Raw genomic sequence first — 15,769 nt, 5'->3', positions numbered from 1 at the left:
GCAGGTTTTTCCTCTGCCCCATCAACTTTCTGATTAGGAAAATCATGTGTCATGGCTCTCATTGTTGTTCCTAAGGCTCTAGCTGTCTGTAGATGGTCACTCCGGTTACCACCCCATAGCCACCACCCTTGAAGGGATTATGGTTCAAGAAGCATCTTCATATATTGTGGGCCAGTGGAGTTGTGGGGGAAAAGTGTGGTGAAAGTACTTTACAGTGGCTTGAGCATTAGCTGTACTGCTTCTAGGAAGCTGTTAATCATGACACAAGAATGGTCTTCCCGCATCTGGGGAGACTTGCACTTTTAGGGATGGCTTTGTTGGCAACTGTTTACTATTACGATAATCACAGCATTGTGAGGAAGAAGCATTAAAGTTCATTCCAGTGACCTTTCTGCTGGCCATCAATTGAGATATGGAGTGAGCATTAGCAATATCCCCACTGTGGGAAACAAAAATATCAGTTCCTGTTCTCTGGTTTTGACGAGACAGACTGACAAATTTCACTTTATTTCCTTTCTAAATCATATTCTCTGGATTTAGAGAATATGATTTAGGAAGGGCATTAAAATGTGAGTTTCCTTTTCACTATATATGAGTAAATACAATTTTTTAAAAAAATATGTTTTTATTGATTTTATTAGAGAGAGGAAGGGAGAGGGAGAGAGATATAGAAACATTGATGAGAGAGAAACATGCTCCCTACTGGAGATCGAGCTCGAAACCCCGGCATGTGCCCTGCCTGGGAATCGGTCCGGTGACATCTTGTGCATGGGATAATGTTCAACCAACTGAGCCACACCAGCTGGGCAGTAAGTGCGAAGGGAGAGGGAGAGAGATATAGAAACATTGATGAGGGAGAAACATGCTCCCTACTGGAGATGGAGCTCGAAACCCCGGCTGCCCTGCCTCCAACTGAGCCACACCAGCTGGGCAGTAAGTGCAATTTTTAAAAAAATATATATTTTATTGATTTTACAGAGAGGAAGGGAGAGAGAGATAGAGAGTTAGAAACATCAATGAGAGAGAAACATCGATCAGCTGCCTCCTGCACACCTCCCACTGGGGATGGGCCCACAACCAAGGTACATGCCCTTGACCGGAATCGAACCTGGGACCTTTTAGTCCGCAGGCCGACGCTCTATCCACTGAGCCAAACCGGTTACGGCAGTAAGTGCAATTTTTAAGGCAGTGGGATGACTGGACCCTCCAGGAGTTGCAGTGGGCATCGGATACTAGGTGAGTTCTTTGCTTTAAATACATGATCTCCTTTATTTCTCACAATTACCCTATTGGTTAGCAGCTATTAACTCCTTTTCATTTAAAAATATATTTTTATTGATTTCAGAGAGGAAGGGAGAGGGAGAGAGAGAGATAGAAACATTAATGATGAGACAATCATTGATCGGCTGCCTCCTGCAATCCCCCTACTGGGGACGAGCCCACAAACCCGGCGTGTGCCCTGACTGGGAATCGAACCGTGACCTCCTGGTTCATAGGTTGACAACCACTGAGCCACGCCAGCCAGGCTCCTTTCATTTTTTAATATGTGGAAACTGAGTGTCAGGCAGATAAAGTGACTTGCCTAAGATCAATGTAGCTAGTAAGTGGGAAAATCAGAAAACAAATCAAGAGTTACAGTATTTGGCTTCTAAATCTGTGCCATTTTTTATGCGTTTGAGTAGATAATACATGGGCAAAACAAAAATAGATAGTATATGGGCAAAATTTAAAAGTTACTGAAGTATGCACTGCAAAAAGTAAGCTTTCCTCTCATCCCACTCCCCCTGTGCTCCTCCCCAGAGGCAACCAAATTCTGTTACAATTCTCAAACATGGAATCATACGCTTTGCTGGTCAAATAACTATAGAAACAGTGGTTATCAACTAGGACAGATGGCCCATCAGAAACATCAGGAGACCTTTTTCAAAATACTAAAGGCCCTATTTGTTCCTCGTACCAGGACTCTGATTCTGTCGGTTTGGAGTGAGGTCCCTGAAGGAAATTGTGATGCCTTCCTTGCCTCGCTCCATTGAGAATTATTGCTCAGGTGTTGCTAAAATGCCTTATGTGTATTTAAGGAGGGAGGTGTTACTTCTTCAAGACAGACGAACGGAGTTTATTGGGAGGATGGCATTTGAACTATACTCTGAAAAAATGGGTTTGCAGAAATAGGAACAATTGATTTTCTTTTTTTCTTTTTCTTTTTTTATTGCTTAAAGTATTACAAAGGGTATTACAGTATTCCATCGTGTAGATGTACCACAGTTTTCTAATCCATTCATCTACTGATGGGCACTTAGGCTGTTTCCAGATCTTAGCTATGGTGAATTGTGCTGCTATGAACATATGGGTGCATATATCCTTTCTGATTGGTGTTTCTGGTTTCTTGGGATATATTCCTAGAAGTGGGATCACAGGGTCAAATGGGAGTTCCATTTTTAGTTTTTTGAGGAAACTCCATACTGTCTTCCATAGTGGCTGCACCAGTCTGCATTCCCACCAGCAGTGTACGAATGAGGAACAATTGATTTTCCAGGTGGAGGAAATATCATGAGTAAAGGGCGAGATAGAGACATAAGTGCAAAGTGTTAGATCACATGTCAAAAGCTCAGATATCACATGGGCCACACAGTAACATAAATGATATAAATGAAGTGATAAGTGACAACTGACACTTGACCTTGGTGTTAGGAAACTGAAGAGAACCTTTAATATATTTCCGTATGACAGAGCACATACTGTGCACGTTTCGAGCCTCCAGGATTAAAATTTTAGATGAGTGAGAAAGATATATTTCCGTATGACAGAGCACATACTGTGCACGTTTTGAGCCTTTAGATGAGTGAGAAAGTCTAATATATAAATCAAGCTCTAATGCAGTGGTTCTCAACCTGTGGGTCGCGACCCCTTTGGCGGTCGAACAACCCTTTCACAGGGGTCGCCTAAGACAATCCTGCATATCAGATATTTACATTACGATTCATAAAAGTAGCAACATTACAGTTATGAAGTAGCAACGAAAATAATTTTATGGTTGGGTCACAACATGAGGAACTGTATTTAAAGGGCCAGAAGGTTGAGAACCACTGCTCTAATGGATGGCTTGATTGTCTTGCATAATCTGAGTGAACACACCTAACTTTGGAGGTCATTATGCTATGTTTCACCCTTAATTTAAAAGTTGTAGCCTCATTCTTGGGGAGTTTGTTTTTCGTTTGTGGTATATATAGTACCTCTTTCACCCTAATCTCTAAAAATAAATGGCTATTTAATATCAGAACTAATCATGGGGTTCTTTCTGTTCCATTTTATTTTGAGTTCATCATTTTTAGAAGCATTCTCCCCCATCCCACTGACATATTCATTCCTTTCCAGAATTTTGACCCCCATCTCCCCCAAAGCAACATTATTCATATTCCCACTTGAGTGTTTTGATATCTTCTTGTAGGGTCCTAAAAGTAGAGCTTTTAGCAAAATGAATGAGCTGTGGTTTATTTCATGACAAGTCTTTCCAACTCATGGGTTGAAGGCCTATAGGTTTCTTGATCACATTTGATTTTTATCATCTTAGCACTGACAGTAAATCACACCATGGTCACACGTTCCTTGGATACATTTCCTTGCATCCTTTACTTGTCATATCAGAATCATGACAGTCCTGCTGTTCATTAGCCTTGTCAACTTCAATAGGACCCCATGCAAAGCACATTGAATAAGCATCAAAAAGAGTAATATGCGATGCGTGTGAAGACATCAATCATCTGTCTGTTGCACCCGCTCCTGTCATTTTAGCACTTTCCGCTCTCTCTCTAAGAACCCAGAATACCAAAGGGGTGGACAACTGAGAGAGGCAGATGAAATGGTTGATTTGTTTAGTTGCTAAATGCAGCTGAGACAGGTAATTAAACAGCCCTGCTCCTGCAGAGAAGCCTGCAGCAATGTAATGCGAAGTCTCAGAAACCCAGCTGTACTCAGATTTAGATTCAGAACTAATATTAGGTAGGCCCCTTTCAGATTGACAGATTTTGTAAACATCATTTCTGGTTTATTTGCTCAGCATGATTAGAGATGGAGCATGTGTGTCTCGCTCATGGTTTAAAGTTACTAGGGAGCATGTGGTGATTATAGATACATGCTGGAATAGCCCAGAAGGGCAGAGACTTGTGTCTGGTGGGCAAGGGATTCCATGGTTAAGCCTCTGCTGCTCCTCAGTGCTTCAACCAATTCTTGATGTCAATTATTCCATGGATGTGGGGTCAGCCATGTGAATGGAGCAGGGCTGGTAGAGGGCTGGAATAGGAGATTGGAATCAGTTCTCTCCTTAATCCTTTTCTTTTTTATGGGAGACACATTCTGTATAATAAAAGGCTAATATACAAATTGTCCCCTTGACCAGGAGTTTGACCAGGGGGCGGGGCCAGCCGGCCAACCTCCCGCGTCCCCTCCCGCTGGCCGGCCCAGCCCAATTGGACCGATCAGGGCGGGCTGGCTGGACCCTACCCATGCAGGAATTCGTGCATTGGGCCTCTAGTTATTAAATAAATAGCAAACATCTCTCTCTCTCTCTCTTCTCTCGCTCTCTCTCTCTCTCTCTCTCCAATGTGTTTGTTTTAATTTGTTGCATTTATTTCTATGCAGAAATTGCTACCACTACCTACTCAGTTATTGAAAACTTAGCAATTAATTCTTTTCACTTACAGGGCATCCCCCAGCAGGGTCTTTGTAGGGCTAAAATGTTCTTATCCTTCAAGTCTCACCTTAAATGTGTCCCCATCTCTGTGAAACCTACTCTGACCAACTTTCCATAATGGCCTGCACCAGTTACGTCTGATGTCTCGACCTCTATTTGTTCCTTCATAGCACTTGTCACAATTAGTAATTATTTGTTTATTTTTCACTTGTTTGCGGGTGAGTTGTTTGTTTACTTATTTGTTTGCATGTATCTGTTTTCTCTCTTGCTTGTTTATTGTCTGTCTCCACGCTAGATGTTAGTTCCATGAGGGTAGAGATTGTTTCTTTCGTTCATCCTATAATTCCAGCTCATAACTCAAATCCTTGCACATAGTTTATATCCTATAAGTATATGCTAGATAGCATGCTCAAATGAGATTGCAGATGAATGGTATGCTGGTAAAACCTAGCTCTCAAAAAGGAGAAAAAAAAAAGCAGTTTTAATTTGTAGCAGTTACCCATACCTGTGGTATAAACAGTGCCACCATGATAGTATTCAAGCTACTCAACTGATGTCACTGAAACCACTGAGTTGGGAAGGAATCCACAATTGCATTTCATTGTTTTAGGTTTCTCTGTGGGAGCAGGACTTTTATTACTCATTCCAGCTGCATTTAGCAACTGAACAAATCATCGTTTCATCTTTTTCAATTGTTCACTCCTTCAGTGGTCTCTTAAGTTTTTAGAGAGTATTTCTACCATACATATATGACAGATAGAAGCATTTCAAGAACATGGATAAAATATGTTAAAAATAATTAGGAAGTGATAGATTTTGAGTACATTTATTACATTTGAGTATTTTATTACATTTATTTTAATATTTATTTAATTGTAACTTTACATAATCTAATTTTTAATAATAGGTATATTTAACAACTAGCTTGCAAAATTCCTGAAAATTGAATAATCTGCTATTAGGAGCAGGCTTCAGCACCTCACTAGAGATGACTTATGTATGGGTAGACCCACTGACCACTCTGCCCTAGTGTTTGGTTCATAAACAGAAGAGAGTTGGCCTAGATGGGTGGGTAAATTGTAATTACAGAAACATTTCTCAGAGAATTTTTATTCACCTTTTACTACTCAAGAAGATGACATTAATGTCTCCTCCTAGCTTGGTATACAGATTTGGTACAATGACTAGACAAGAGAATAAGGTGGCAGCAGTGAGAAATAAAGAAATCAGAAAGAGGGAATAAGAGCTATTTCTTAGCTCACATACTCTGAGTCTTTCATTTAGAGTGCTAGACCATCTTATTGTCAGAGGTGGCTGTCGAATGTGAGGTACTTAGTGGTCAAGAGCACTTACTTTTCAGAAAATTAGCTCAAGGCCAACAGTCATTTATGCCTATTTGAAGTCATTGAGGTCTTAGTCAGCTGGACTGCTTGCCACTTCAGATTTGTCTGTCTGTCTGTAGTGGGATGGAAATGAACCCCAGGTGGTGTCTGAGGCAAGGCCTGTGGAACTCTGGGGTCTCAGAGCAGATGACTAACGGGAGGTGACAAGCTCAGAGGTCACAGAGAATAGGGAATATGAGGGAAAGAGCCAATATGAGGGAAAGATGCATTGCCATCTTGTGTGGGGCTTTCTCTTTATCAAGTATACAGTGAGAGGTAGACCTGGTATTTGTAGATACACAGACTATTGATATAGGAAATAGAAATCATAATTAGAACCATTTGCCATATTTGAATTTATAGAGCCACTGAAATTTTTGAGTGCTTATTTAAATAATTGACTAAGAAAGAAGCTAATAATGAGAAATTATTAGCTCAGTCTTTGAAAATCAAAGGCATGGAATTTGGTGAATGCCTTTGACCTTTGCAGCCAATGACACCAATCTCTTTACATTGGCATTGGCTAGATTCTTAGCTCTTGACTCATTTCTTAGCTCATAAATCCTTTTAAACCAACAGCATCAATCTTAAGATAGAATAATGATTACCTCTCCTATTACACACCCACACCTCTCCACAAATTAGAAGTTGTTTATATTTAAGAAGGATATCTCAAATGAGGTACCATCTTTCATGGATTAGTTCAAATAATTGTTTTTAACTTAAAAAATTCAACTACAGTCAAATAACATTTAATGAGCCCATGTTTAGTGCCTAGAACTGTTTTAGGGCTTGAGGTTATAAAGAGAAATGATACACAGAGAAATGACTCTGTACTCAAGCAGAGGGAACAATCAAGAAAACAGAAATTTTGAACACAGTCTAGTGAGCTGTGATGGCAGTGTGCACAGGGTGGTATTGGAGGCAGATTAACTCAGATATCAGGGAGTGCTTTCTGGAAGTGACACTGTTTTGGTTTTGAAGCATTTGTGGAAGTTAATGAGATGATAAAGAGGGGTTAGGGTGTTCTGGGAGATGGGAAACCCTGCAGAAAAGTGAAATGCAGAATTGATACTGGGAACTTGGGGAGGTTGGAGTGCCAGAGCTTAGAACTGAAGGCAGAACTTTGTACGTCTGCTTCTTTATTCTCAGGAAACCTAAAACGAGAAGAGAAATGAGAATAAGAAGATAACCTCATATTTTACTTGAGGCTGGTTTTCCTATGGATTTTGGTGATCGGACTTAAGGGGTGGGGCTTTTCTGTAAAATACCTGGTGGAGGATTAGTAGCCAGATGTGTCCTCATGGTGTTTGATATTATTGCTTTGTATTTTGCTACAGCTCCTGCCCATTCACACTCTGAGGCTTGGCATGGAAGTGGATTCCTTTGATGGGCATCATTATATCTCTTCGATCGTTCCAGGTGGTCCTATTGACACGCTGAGCCTCCTTCAGCCAGAGGATGAGCTTCTTGAGGTAAGATTTATGAGGGACAGACAGGAATTTTTAAGCTCCAGGAACATGTGTTCTCACTGAGTTATCTCATCAGTTATCACTGATGTCAATGAAATGTGATCTACTTAGAACAGTGATGGCGAACCTTTTGAGCTTGGCGTGTCAGCATTTTGAAAAACCCTAACTTAACTCTGGTGCCATGTCACATATAGAAATTTTTTGATATTTGCAACCATAGTAAAACAAAGATTTATATTTTTGATATTTATTTTATATACTTAAATGCCATTTAACAAAGAAAAATCAACCAAAAAAATGAGTTCGCGTGTCATAGGTTCGCCATCACTGACTTAGAATGAAGAAACTTGGTGTGTTGTGTGCTTCAAGGTAGCTGAGAGATCTTAAATGTTCTCACTACACACAGACACAAATGGTAACTGCAAGATGATGGAATTGTTAACTAACCTTATTGTGGTAATAATTTCACAATATATGTATATGTATATATATATATATATATATCAGATTATCACATTATATACCTTAAACTTACACAATGTTATATGTCAATTATATCTCAGTGAAGATGGAAAAAATAAATAAAAGACAAAAATATTGCCTGGCCAGTGTGGTTCAGTGGTTGAGCATGGACTCATGCACCAAGAGGTTGCCGGTTCAATTCCTGGTCAGGGCACATCCCCAGTAGGGGACATGCAGGAGGCAGCCGATTGATGTTTCTCTCTCATCGATGTTTCTCTCTCATCGATGTTTCTATCTCTCCTTCTCCCTTCCTCTCTCTCTAAAAGTCAATAAAAGCATATTTTTAAAAATATAACAGCTTGTATAATGATAAAGGAAGTAGATAATATGCTTTAACTTCATGTTCCCCATCTTTTGGGACTCCTGAAATGTCTGAGTGCTTATTTAAATAATTTACTAAGAAATAAGCTAATGTCCTATTTTAGTCTGATAGCATAATTAGTATTTTTTGAGAAAAATTCTTTTTAAGAATTTAATTCATGACCCTTATTTGAAACATGTAGTGACACTTATTTGCATGTTTTGTTTATTATTTCTATTAAGGATTAGAGCTGGGTGACCTCAGGCTTATGTCTTCTTGACTGGTTTTCAGATTGTCTCCTTGGGACTCCCTCCCCACAACATGGCAGCCAATAGTGGGCTCACTCAGGCTCCCCAGCTGCTCTGCAGGCAGACCAATTCTAGAACACTTCTGCTTTGACCTCACTTTCTTGAAAGATTTTGTTAGGTTGGAAAGTTTTGTAACTAACACAAATGAACAAACCAATGAACACTGAAACCCCTAATTTTACATGTTAGAAAATAAGGCATTGATTTCCTATAACTTTATACATTGGTAGCCTGATAACTTTAGTTCATGTGTTCTAACTCCCTTTTCACTTAAAAAAAATGCATCACGCTCCTTTTTAAGGTCCTAAAAAAAGATGTGGGGAGTGATTAAACCTAGAGAAGACTGTATAGAAGAGGCTTTTTTCTCCCAAAAGTTAGGAACCACAGGAAGCCCTAGGTTGGGTTTAATAGAATCAGCCTAGTACCCTTAGCCAAGATTAGAATCACTTGAGCCTTGATTATAGAAATTTCTTTCTAAAATTTATGTTTGCTCAAAGTGGAATGACAAGGATAGCGAGTAGGTTTCTTTTTTTTCTTTTTAAAGCGGGGTCCAGCCATCTAGAAGAGTATTTTTTTTGTGTGTGTTAATCCTCACCTGAGGATATTTTTCCATTGTGGTTTTTGTTTTGTTTTGTTTTGTTTTGCTTTGCTTTTTTTTTTTTTTTTTTTTTTTTTTTTTTAGAGAGAGTGGAGAGGGAGAGACAGAGAGAGAGAAATATTTATGTGAGAGAGACACATGGATTGGTTGCTTCCCACGTGTGCCCAACCAGAGCGGGGGATGGAGCCTGCAACCGAGGTACGTGCCCTTGACTGGAATTGAACCTGGGAACCTTCAGTCCACGGCCAATGCTCTATCTACTGAGCCAAACTGGCTAGGGCTAGAAGAGTATGTTGAATTTCAAAGTCAGAGGGAAAAGTCTTATGAGTAAATTGTTTTCAAATTCTGTCATAAGCTTGAGAGGGCAGAGTGTTAGAGTCCTATTGTAAAATGTAGTAAGTTAGTTATTTTAGAGTTATTCAAGAAATGATACTGGGATGCTTATTGGCAGACTAAAACCCTAGATATTACTATATCATTTTCGGTTTTTTATTTGTTCTGAATTATGTTTTTCTTTCTGATTTGCTGAGCACATGGCACATAGCCTTGTGGATATCAGACATGACGTTCTGTAGATTGAAGACCATTTGGAAACCATTTCTCTAATATGTACTTGTTAGATATTGAGACATGAGATATATTAGTTTGGGAGATGTGGAAATATGAGCAAAAAACAGTTTTAGTTCACTTTTTTGTGGTAAAATATACCTAACATATAATTTACATTTTAAGCATTTTTAGTGTATAATTCAGTGGCTTTAAGAATAATTCACTACTAGTTTAGGGTAGGTGATAAAGAAATGTTAGCTGGATCTGAGTAGAGCAAGTATAAGTCATCACAGCCATTAACTGAGTCCTCTGTGCCTTAGCCAAGATTAGAATCCCTTGGGCCTTCAACCTTGTAATAGAATGGGGTGTGATAAGGTAACATGAAAACTTGAATTTATAAGTATACATTTTTGGTGAAAACACTTGGGATATAGTAGAAAGAAGCACAGGCTTGAAAGTCAGAAGAGCTGCTTTTGATTCTGAATTTGCCACAGCTTAACCATGTCCCTTGGCATGTCACATAACTTTGAGAATCAGTTTCTTCATCAATAAATTCCTACTTTACTGTGTGTTTGTGAGGATCTAATGGAGTACCATCCATGTAAACTATTAAGCATTATCTCACTGGGAATATTGGCAATATTCTCACTGGGGAAAGGCATAAACAATCTTTATGGGATAGGATGAGTGAGGGTTGAATGAGGTAATGTAGTGGCACAATACTTGTGCAGTATTATGTACTCTGCAAATGAGTATGTATGTGTGCGTTTTCTAATCACAGTTTGAACAGCTGAGAAGTGGCAGCCCTTAAGAAAGTCTCAAGTTGAAGGGCCTAGAAAAATAGTGTGAACTCTAAAAGAAAAATTGGCTGCTTCTGAGTAACCAAATATAGAAATAATAACAATTTTAAAAATCTCTGTAAAGTTAGCCAGATAAACTCCTGAGCATAAATGTGTGTGTGTGCATGTGTGTGTGTGTGTGTGTGTGTGTGTGTGTGTGTGTGTTTAATGTACTCCTTAGAGTTCAAAACAGAAACACAAATATGCTTTGGGGTTAGAACACTGTGCCAAAGCTCAGCCCAGAGCAGCTATTTGCAGCAGCCATAAATCCCCTTAGGTAGGAGCTGGTAATGGGAAATGTGACCAATCCCTTTAGCAATAGAGCGCAGAGAGGAGGACTACCAGGCACAGCTATAATAATTGGAGACAATTCAAATGAATAAATAATGAGCTAAATAAATATTTAAATGTACTCCAAGATGAAAACCTGAAAAGTGTCTTTCTAATTTGCTGAAGTAATGTGAAACACAGACTAACACTGTGTATGGGTAGGATTCCTTCTTTGAGTATATGTGCTTGCTTTATTTTCCTTGTAGGTTACTACCCATTTGGTTGGTTTTAGAACTTTCTGTGCTCTGGCACCAATTGGCACCGTGGACATGGTGTGATCGGAGACGGGTACCTCCTTGCCCACTTTTGTGTGGTGATTGGCTTGTAATTCTTCCAAGGCAAGCCTTTCATCTGCTGCTGAACGTGCTGTCCCCTGGGCCCCTTTGTCAGTCAGAACGTCTTGGGAGATGATGTTTACTTTTCCACTAGGGCTAGCTCCCCGAAGCACATGCGGGTCTCTTTACTATGTGGTGATTTCTTTGTAAATAATTAAGAGGCAGAGAGATTGTCTGGCCTGATGGCTAAGTGCTTGGTATGTTACAGGCCTGAGAGTGGTTCCAAGGGACAGTTGATTCGGGGCTCAGATCACTTGCTGATGGGATGCTTCCAACAACCCACTGTGCTCTTATTCTCTGAGCAGTGACGGATTTAGTGGAGAGGTTCCTCCCACAAAGGCAGACATTAGCACTGCACCTGCCACAAATTAATGCCAGAAACAGAACATCTTTAAAACGAATGATGCTGCTGACCCCTCCCAGGAAGTCCCAGAGTTAGATGTGAAAAGATTATTTGTTGCCTGGATTGTGTTCATGCCTCAGCCTTTTTGGAGCAGCAGACAGATCAGCTTTTTGTGACGTTTCGTCAGAACTGGCAAAGCTCCTTGAGCTAAAGTCATATATATGGAAAATTAGGACAGACATCTTTATAAATCATCTTTGGTGCAAAATATTGCTATTGTGCACTAAAAAGAATATGACATTTAGATTTTTTTGGTGATAAGTATTACTCATCATTAAGGGATAGTTGGTTATCTTTTTTTCTTTTAAACATATAAAACTAGAGGCCCAATGCACGAAATTCGTGCAAGGGGCTCGGCCCTCGCAGCCCTGGCTTCATCTGGAAGGTCATCTGGAAGGAAGTCCAGAAGGTCGTTTGGCTGTCTGGTCTAATTAGCATATTATGCTTTTATTATTAAAGATAATTTGAAAATTGACACACTTTCTGCAATTGGTGACTATGTCAGCAGAGCATGTAAGAATAGAACTGATGCAATGTTATAGGAACTTTTCTATTGAAGTGACTTTTCTCAGTCTGGTATTAAGAGTTTATGGGATGTGAAAGAAAATTGTGAGCTGAGGCTAAATTTTGACAGTAGCCTAGATTTTGTTACCTATACACTGTAACTCCAACAGCTTTTAGCAGCCTTAAAATTGGTGTTAATATCTATAGTGTTATTCTTACAAAATGAAAAAGCAAGAGGAAATGGTCTTCAGAAGGCTGTAAGTGATATTGAATGTGTTTAAGGAGAGATGGGTAGAAGTAGATGAGAGAATAGAACATTGGAGTATAGAAAGGAGGAGCCGTGGAGGTATGAAATATTAGGCAGATCACATACCCAGTAAAAATTGTACTCTGCGCCCATTTTATACTTTATTCACCCAAGTTCAATAAAGGTTTAGCCTTAGTTTTTATAAATTTTAAGGATTTCTAATGTTTTTGGTTACTACTAAAATAATGTTAAGTTTAGGCCCTTTGTTTGTAGGGAAAGTAAAACTATATCCTAATTTCATTTTGATAGGTTGATGTAAGCCGGAGATTTTTGTGTTTTTCATCTGGGTCCTCCTTAATTCTGACTTACCCTTGTCTTTCTAGTTCAATGGTGTGCAGCTCTATGGGAAATCTCGCCGAGAAGCAGTCTCCTTTCTTAAGGAAGTGCCACCCCCCTTTACCTTGGTTTGCTGTCGACGGTTGTTTGATGATGAAGCCTCTGTAGATGAGCCAAGGACCACGGCAGCCTCTCTTCCTGAGATGGAGGTACTAAATCAGTGAACCACGGTTCCCACAGGCACGGCCACTCATCAGGGATGCCCCGAAGAGTGTGTTACAATATAAAGAGAGAGAAAATATCCCCTCCCCCCTTTTGTTTTTGACTACGGTAGCTCTCAATGACAACAATGCATAGCTTTCAAACTGTTACTTTTCATATAATATCATAAAATTTTCCCTTTTTTACCCCCTTGCAATATTGGTGACATTAATGTGCATGCTCTTGGATTTTAGAGAAGCTTTTTCTAGCATTTGCCTGGGCTCATTGCTTTTGGCTCCCAGTTTAATTCAGTTCATCTTAATCAGTTGAAGACATTGTTGAATATCTAATGGACTTCCCCTTTTGCAGAGCCTCAAAAATATGAAGATCTATGACCAAATTCGAAGTGAGTCTAAAAATTGCTGTAAAAACCTTCAGAAGGTCAGAGAATAAAATAACACTTTCTATGCTCTTGATACTCTTTTTTTAAAGAGCATTGTGATTACGAAAACAGTTTCAAGCACATGCTTTGTCATCTTATGCCATTTGTAACCTCATCTTTGATGCCATTTCCACCTTTCCAGACTCTTCTAGATTATAATTCTAGTAACAAAAGTTTAGATACATGGGGCCTTCCCTTTTACCTACCTATGGTCTGAATTTCAAAACACAGGGACTCTAATCCTGCTCTATCATGTAATGATTGTGAATCTTTGAGCAAATAACTTGGCTTCTGTTCATATTCTTCCTCTGAAAAGTGGGGGTACTTAGTACTTAGCCACTTCATCAGTTTGTGTGAGGAGGAGATGAAGTAATGTAGGCAAAGTGCTAGTCACATGCCTTGCCCATGGAAAGTGCTCCATGAAAGTTAGCTTTAGCTGTTCTTGACTCCTCCAATTCACCTATCTTTGTTTTCTGATCTAACAGACATAAGAGTCTAGCATAGCACCATCATATAGTCACAGATGCGTATTTAAACTTGTCTTTACCAGGAAATTGTCAGCTCCTGTGAGCAAAGCACATATCTTATTAAAATTATTTTGTATCTCATAGTGTTTTCATTCTGTATGCGTATTTAAACTTGTCTTTACCAGGAAATTGTCAGCTTCTGTGAGCAAAGGACATATCTTATTAAAATTATTTTGTATCTCAGTGTTTTCATTCTGTACTGGGCATATAAGAAGTGCTTAGTAGATTACTGATTGAGAATCTTTTTAAAAATGTTTATCTTTAGTGAAGCATACTTCAAAGAAGGGACTCAAATGCCACACTTTTTTGACTCTTGTTTTCTTTACTAAAACTAAATGCGGGTGATAGCTTACCTCTAAAGCAGCGGTTCTCAACCTGTGGGTCGCGACCCCTTTGGGAGTCGAACGACCTTTTCACAGGGGTCGCCTAAGACCATCGGAAAACACATATATAATTACATATTGTTTTTGTGATTAATCACTATGCTTTAATTATGTTCAATTTGTAACAATGAAATTGGGGGTCACCACAACATGAGGAACTGTATTAAAGGGTTTCGGCATTAGGAAGTTTGAGAACCACTGCTCTAAAGGTTGATAAAAATACCTTTAATCTAATCTTACAGGGTGTGTAAATCACCAACCCAACTTGCTGACTCTATCCTCCCATCTGTCATACTTTACCACAATGGGTAAACTACAGCTCTGAATTATGCTAAATGTCAGCCTTGCTGCCCATTAGTTGATTGCTTTCCATTCTGTGAATATAGGAGTTATGCAGAATTGATTGTATCAAAATGATATATTTCAGGTTGTAGAATAATATCTTGTATACCTTAAATGCCTTGAGATCCCTATGAACTTCAGTTTTAGAATTGTATGTGGTTTTTTAAAATCCTGGCTCTCTTTTCCATCTGTCTCTTTTTTTTCCATTTATCCCAATGCTATCTTAGGTTCTTAAACTCTGTTTAGGCAGCTCAGCCAAAATTCTAATGATCATTAATCAGTGAGGGTATTAAGTGCCCCAGTAAAACATCAATCATATTGTATTAGCCATTGGAACTTTACTTTTTATTGGAAAGTATGAATGTTTTCTTTATAAGTATCATTTCCTCACGTCAGGCTGATATATACAGAGGTTATTGATCCAGAACATTCCCACTAATTTCAAATGTTGTAACTCAAGAACCAAGAAATTGTTCCCATGTTTAGACTTAATCCACCATGGATTGAGTATTGACTTTCCATGTCCTGCAGGGACAGTTTGAGGTCTGGACCAACCCTAATTAAAATGTGTTTGTGTGTTAGCTATGGTGCCTTACTCTTCCATGTTAGAGGAGTTTTCCCCCCAACTTTAATTCCATCAAATTGATTCTCATACAGGTCACTCAAAATGATATTTGTAGAAATAATACACTTTCATTTTATTTACTAGGATTTCCCAAAGTTTTAAGAAGTCTATTTTTGAAAATTATTATTTAGCCTGTAGCTTTATTAAAAAAGAGTGTCAGGGAAAACCCACTGAAAGATGGATGGTTCATTAATGTATGATCAAATATTTGTCGAGTGGCTGTTGTGAGCCAGGTACTATTGTGGGTTGAGTGGATAACATGGTAAACTCTATGGTAGCCTGCAGAGTTTTCATTCTAGCTTGTTGCTAGGGTTACAAAGAAAAAGATAGTTCTTGAGCTTCAGGTAGAAATTCAGAGTACTTTAGGAAAGTTAAGTCATATAAAAAACCCCGACTATATGGTACTATAAATAGTATCAAGACAGAAGGTTGG

General features: G+C 39.0%; 1 protein-coding gene across 4 annotated transcripts in view; it reads left to right on the top strand.

Moving 5' to 3' along the window:
• Positions 1 to 15,769, top strand: part of INADL (InaD-like (Drosophila)) — a 289,773-nt gene that overhangs the window by 42,361 nt on the left and 231,643 nt on the right. For all 4 annotated transcript variants that reach the window (XM_014549254.1, XM_014549253.1, XM_014549252.1 and 1 more), the window contains exons 14-15: positions 7,413 to 7,547; positions 12,864 to 13,025. In XM_014549254.1, coding sequence (XP_014404740.1) covers positions 7,413 to 7,547; positions 12,864 to 13,025 — 297 coding nt within the window. The remainder of the gene's footprint in view (positions 1 to 7,412; positions 7,548 to 12,863; positions 13,026 to 15,769) is intronic.

This window comes from Myotis brandtii, unplaced genomic scaffold, assembly GCF_000412655.1.
Source record: "Myotis brandtii unplaced genomic scaffold, ASM41265v1 scaffold540, whole genome shotgun sequence".
Taxonomy (NCBI): Eukaryota; Metazoa; Chordata; class Mammalia; order Chiroptera; family Vespertilionidae; genus Myotis; species Myotis brandtii.
Note: the sequence above shows the minus strand (reverse complement) of the source record. Positions and strands in the feature narration are given on the sequence as shown.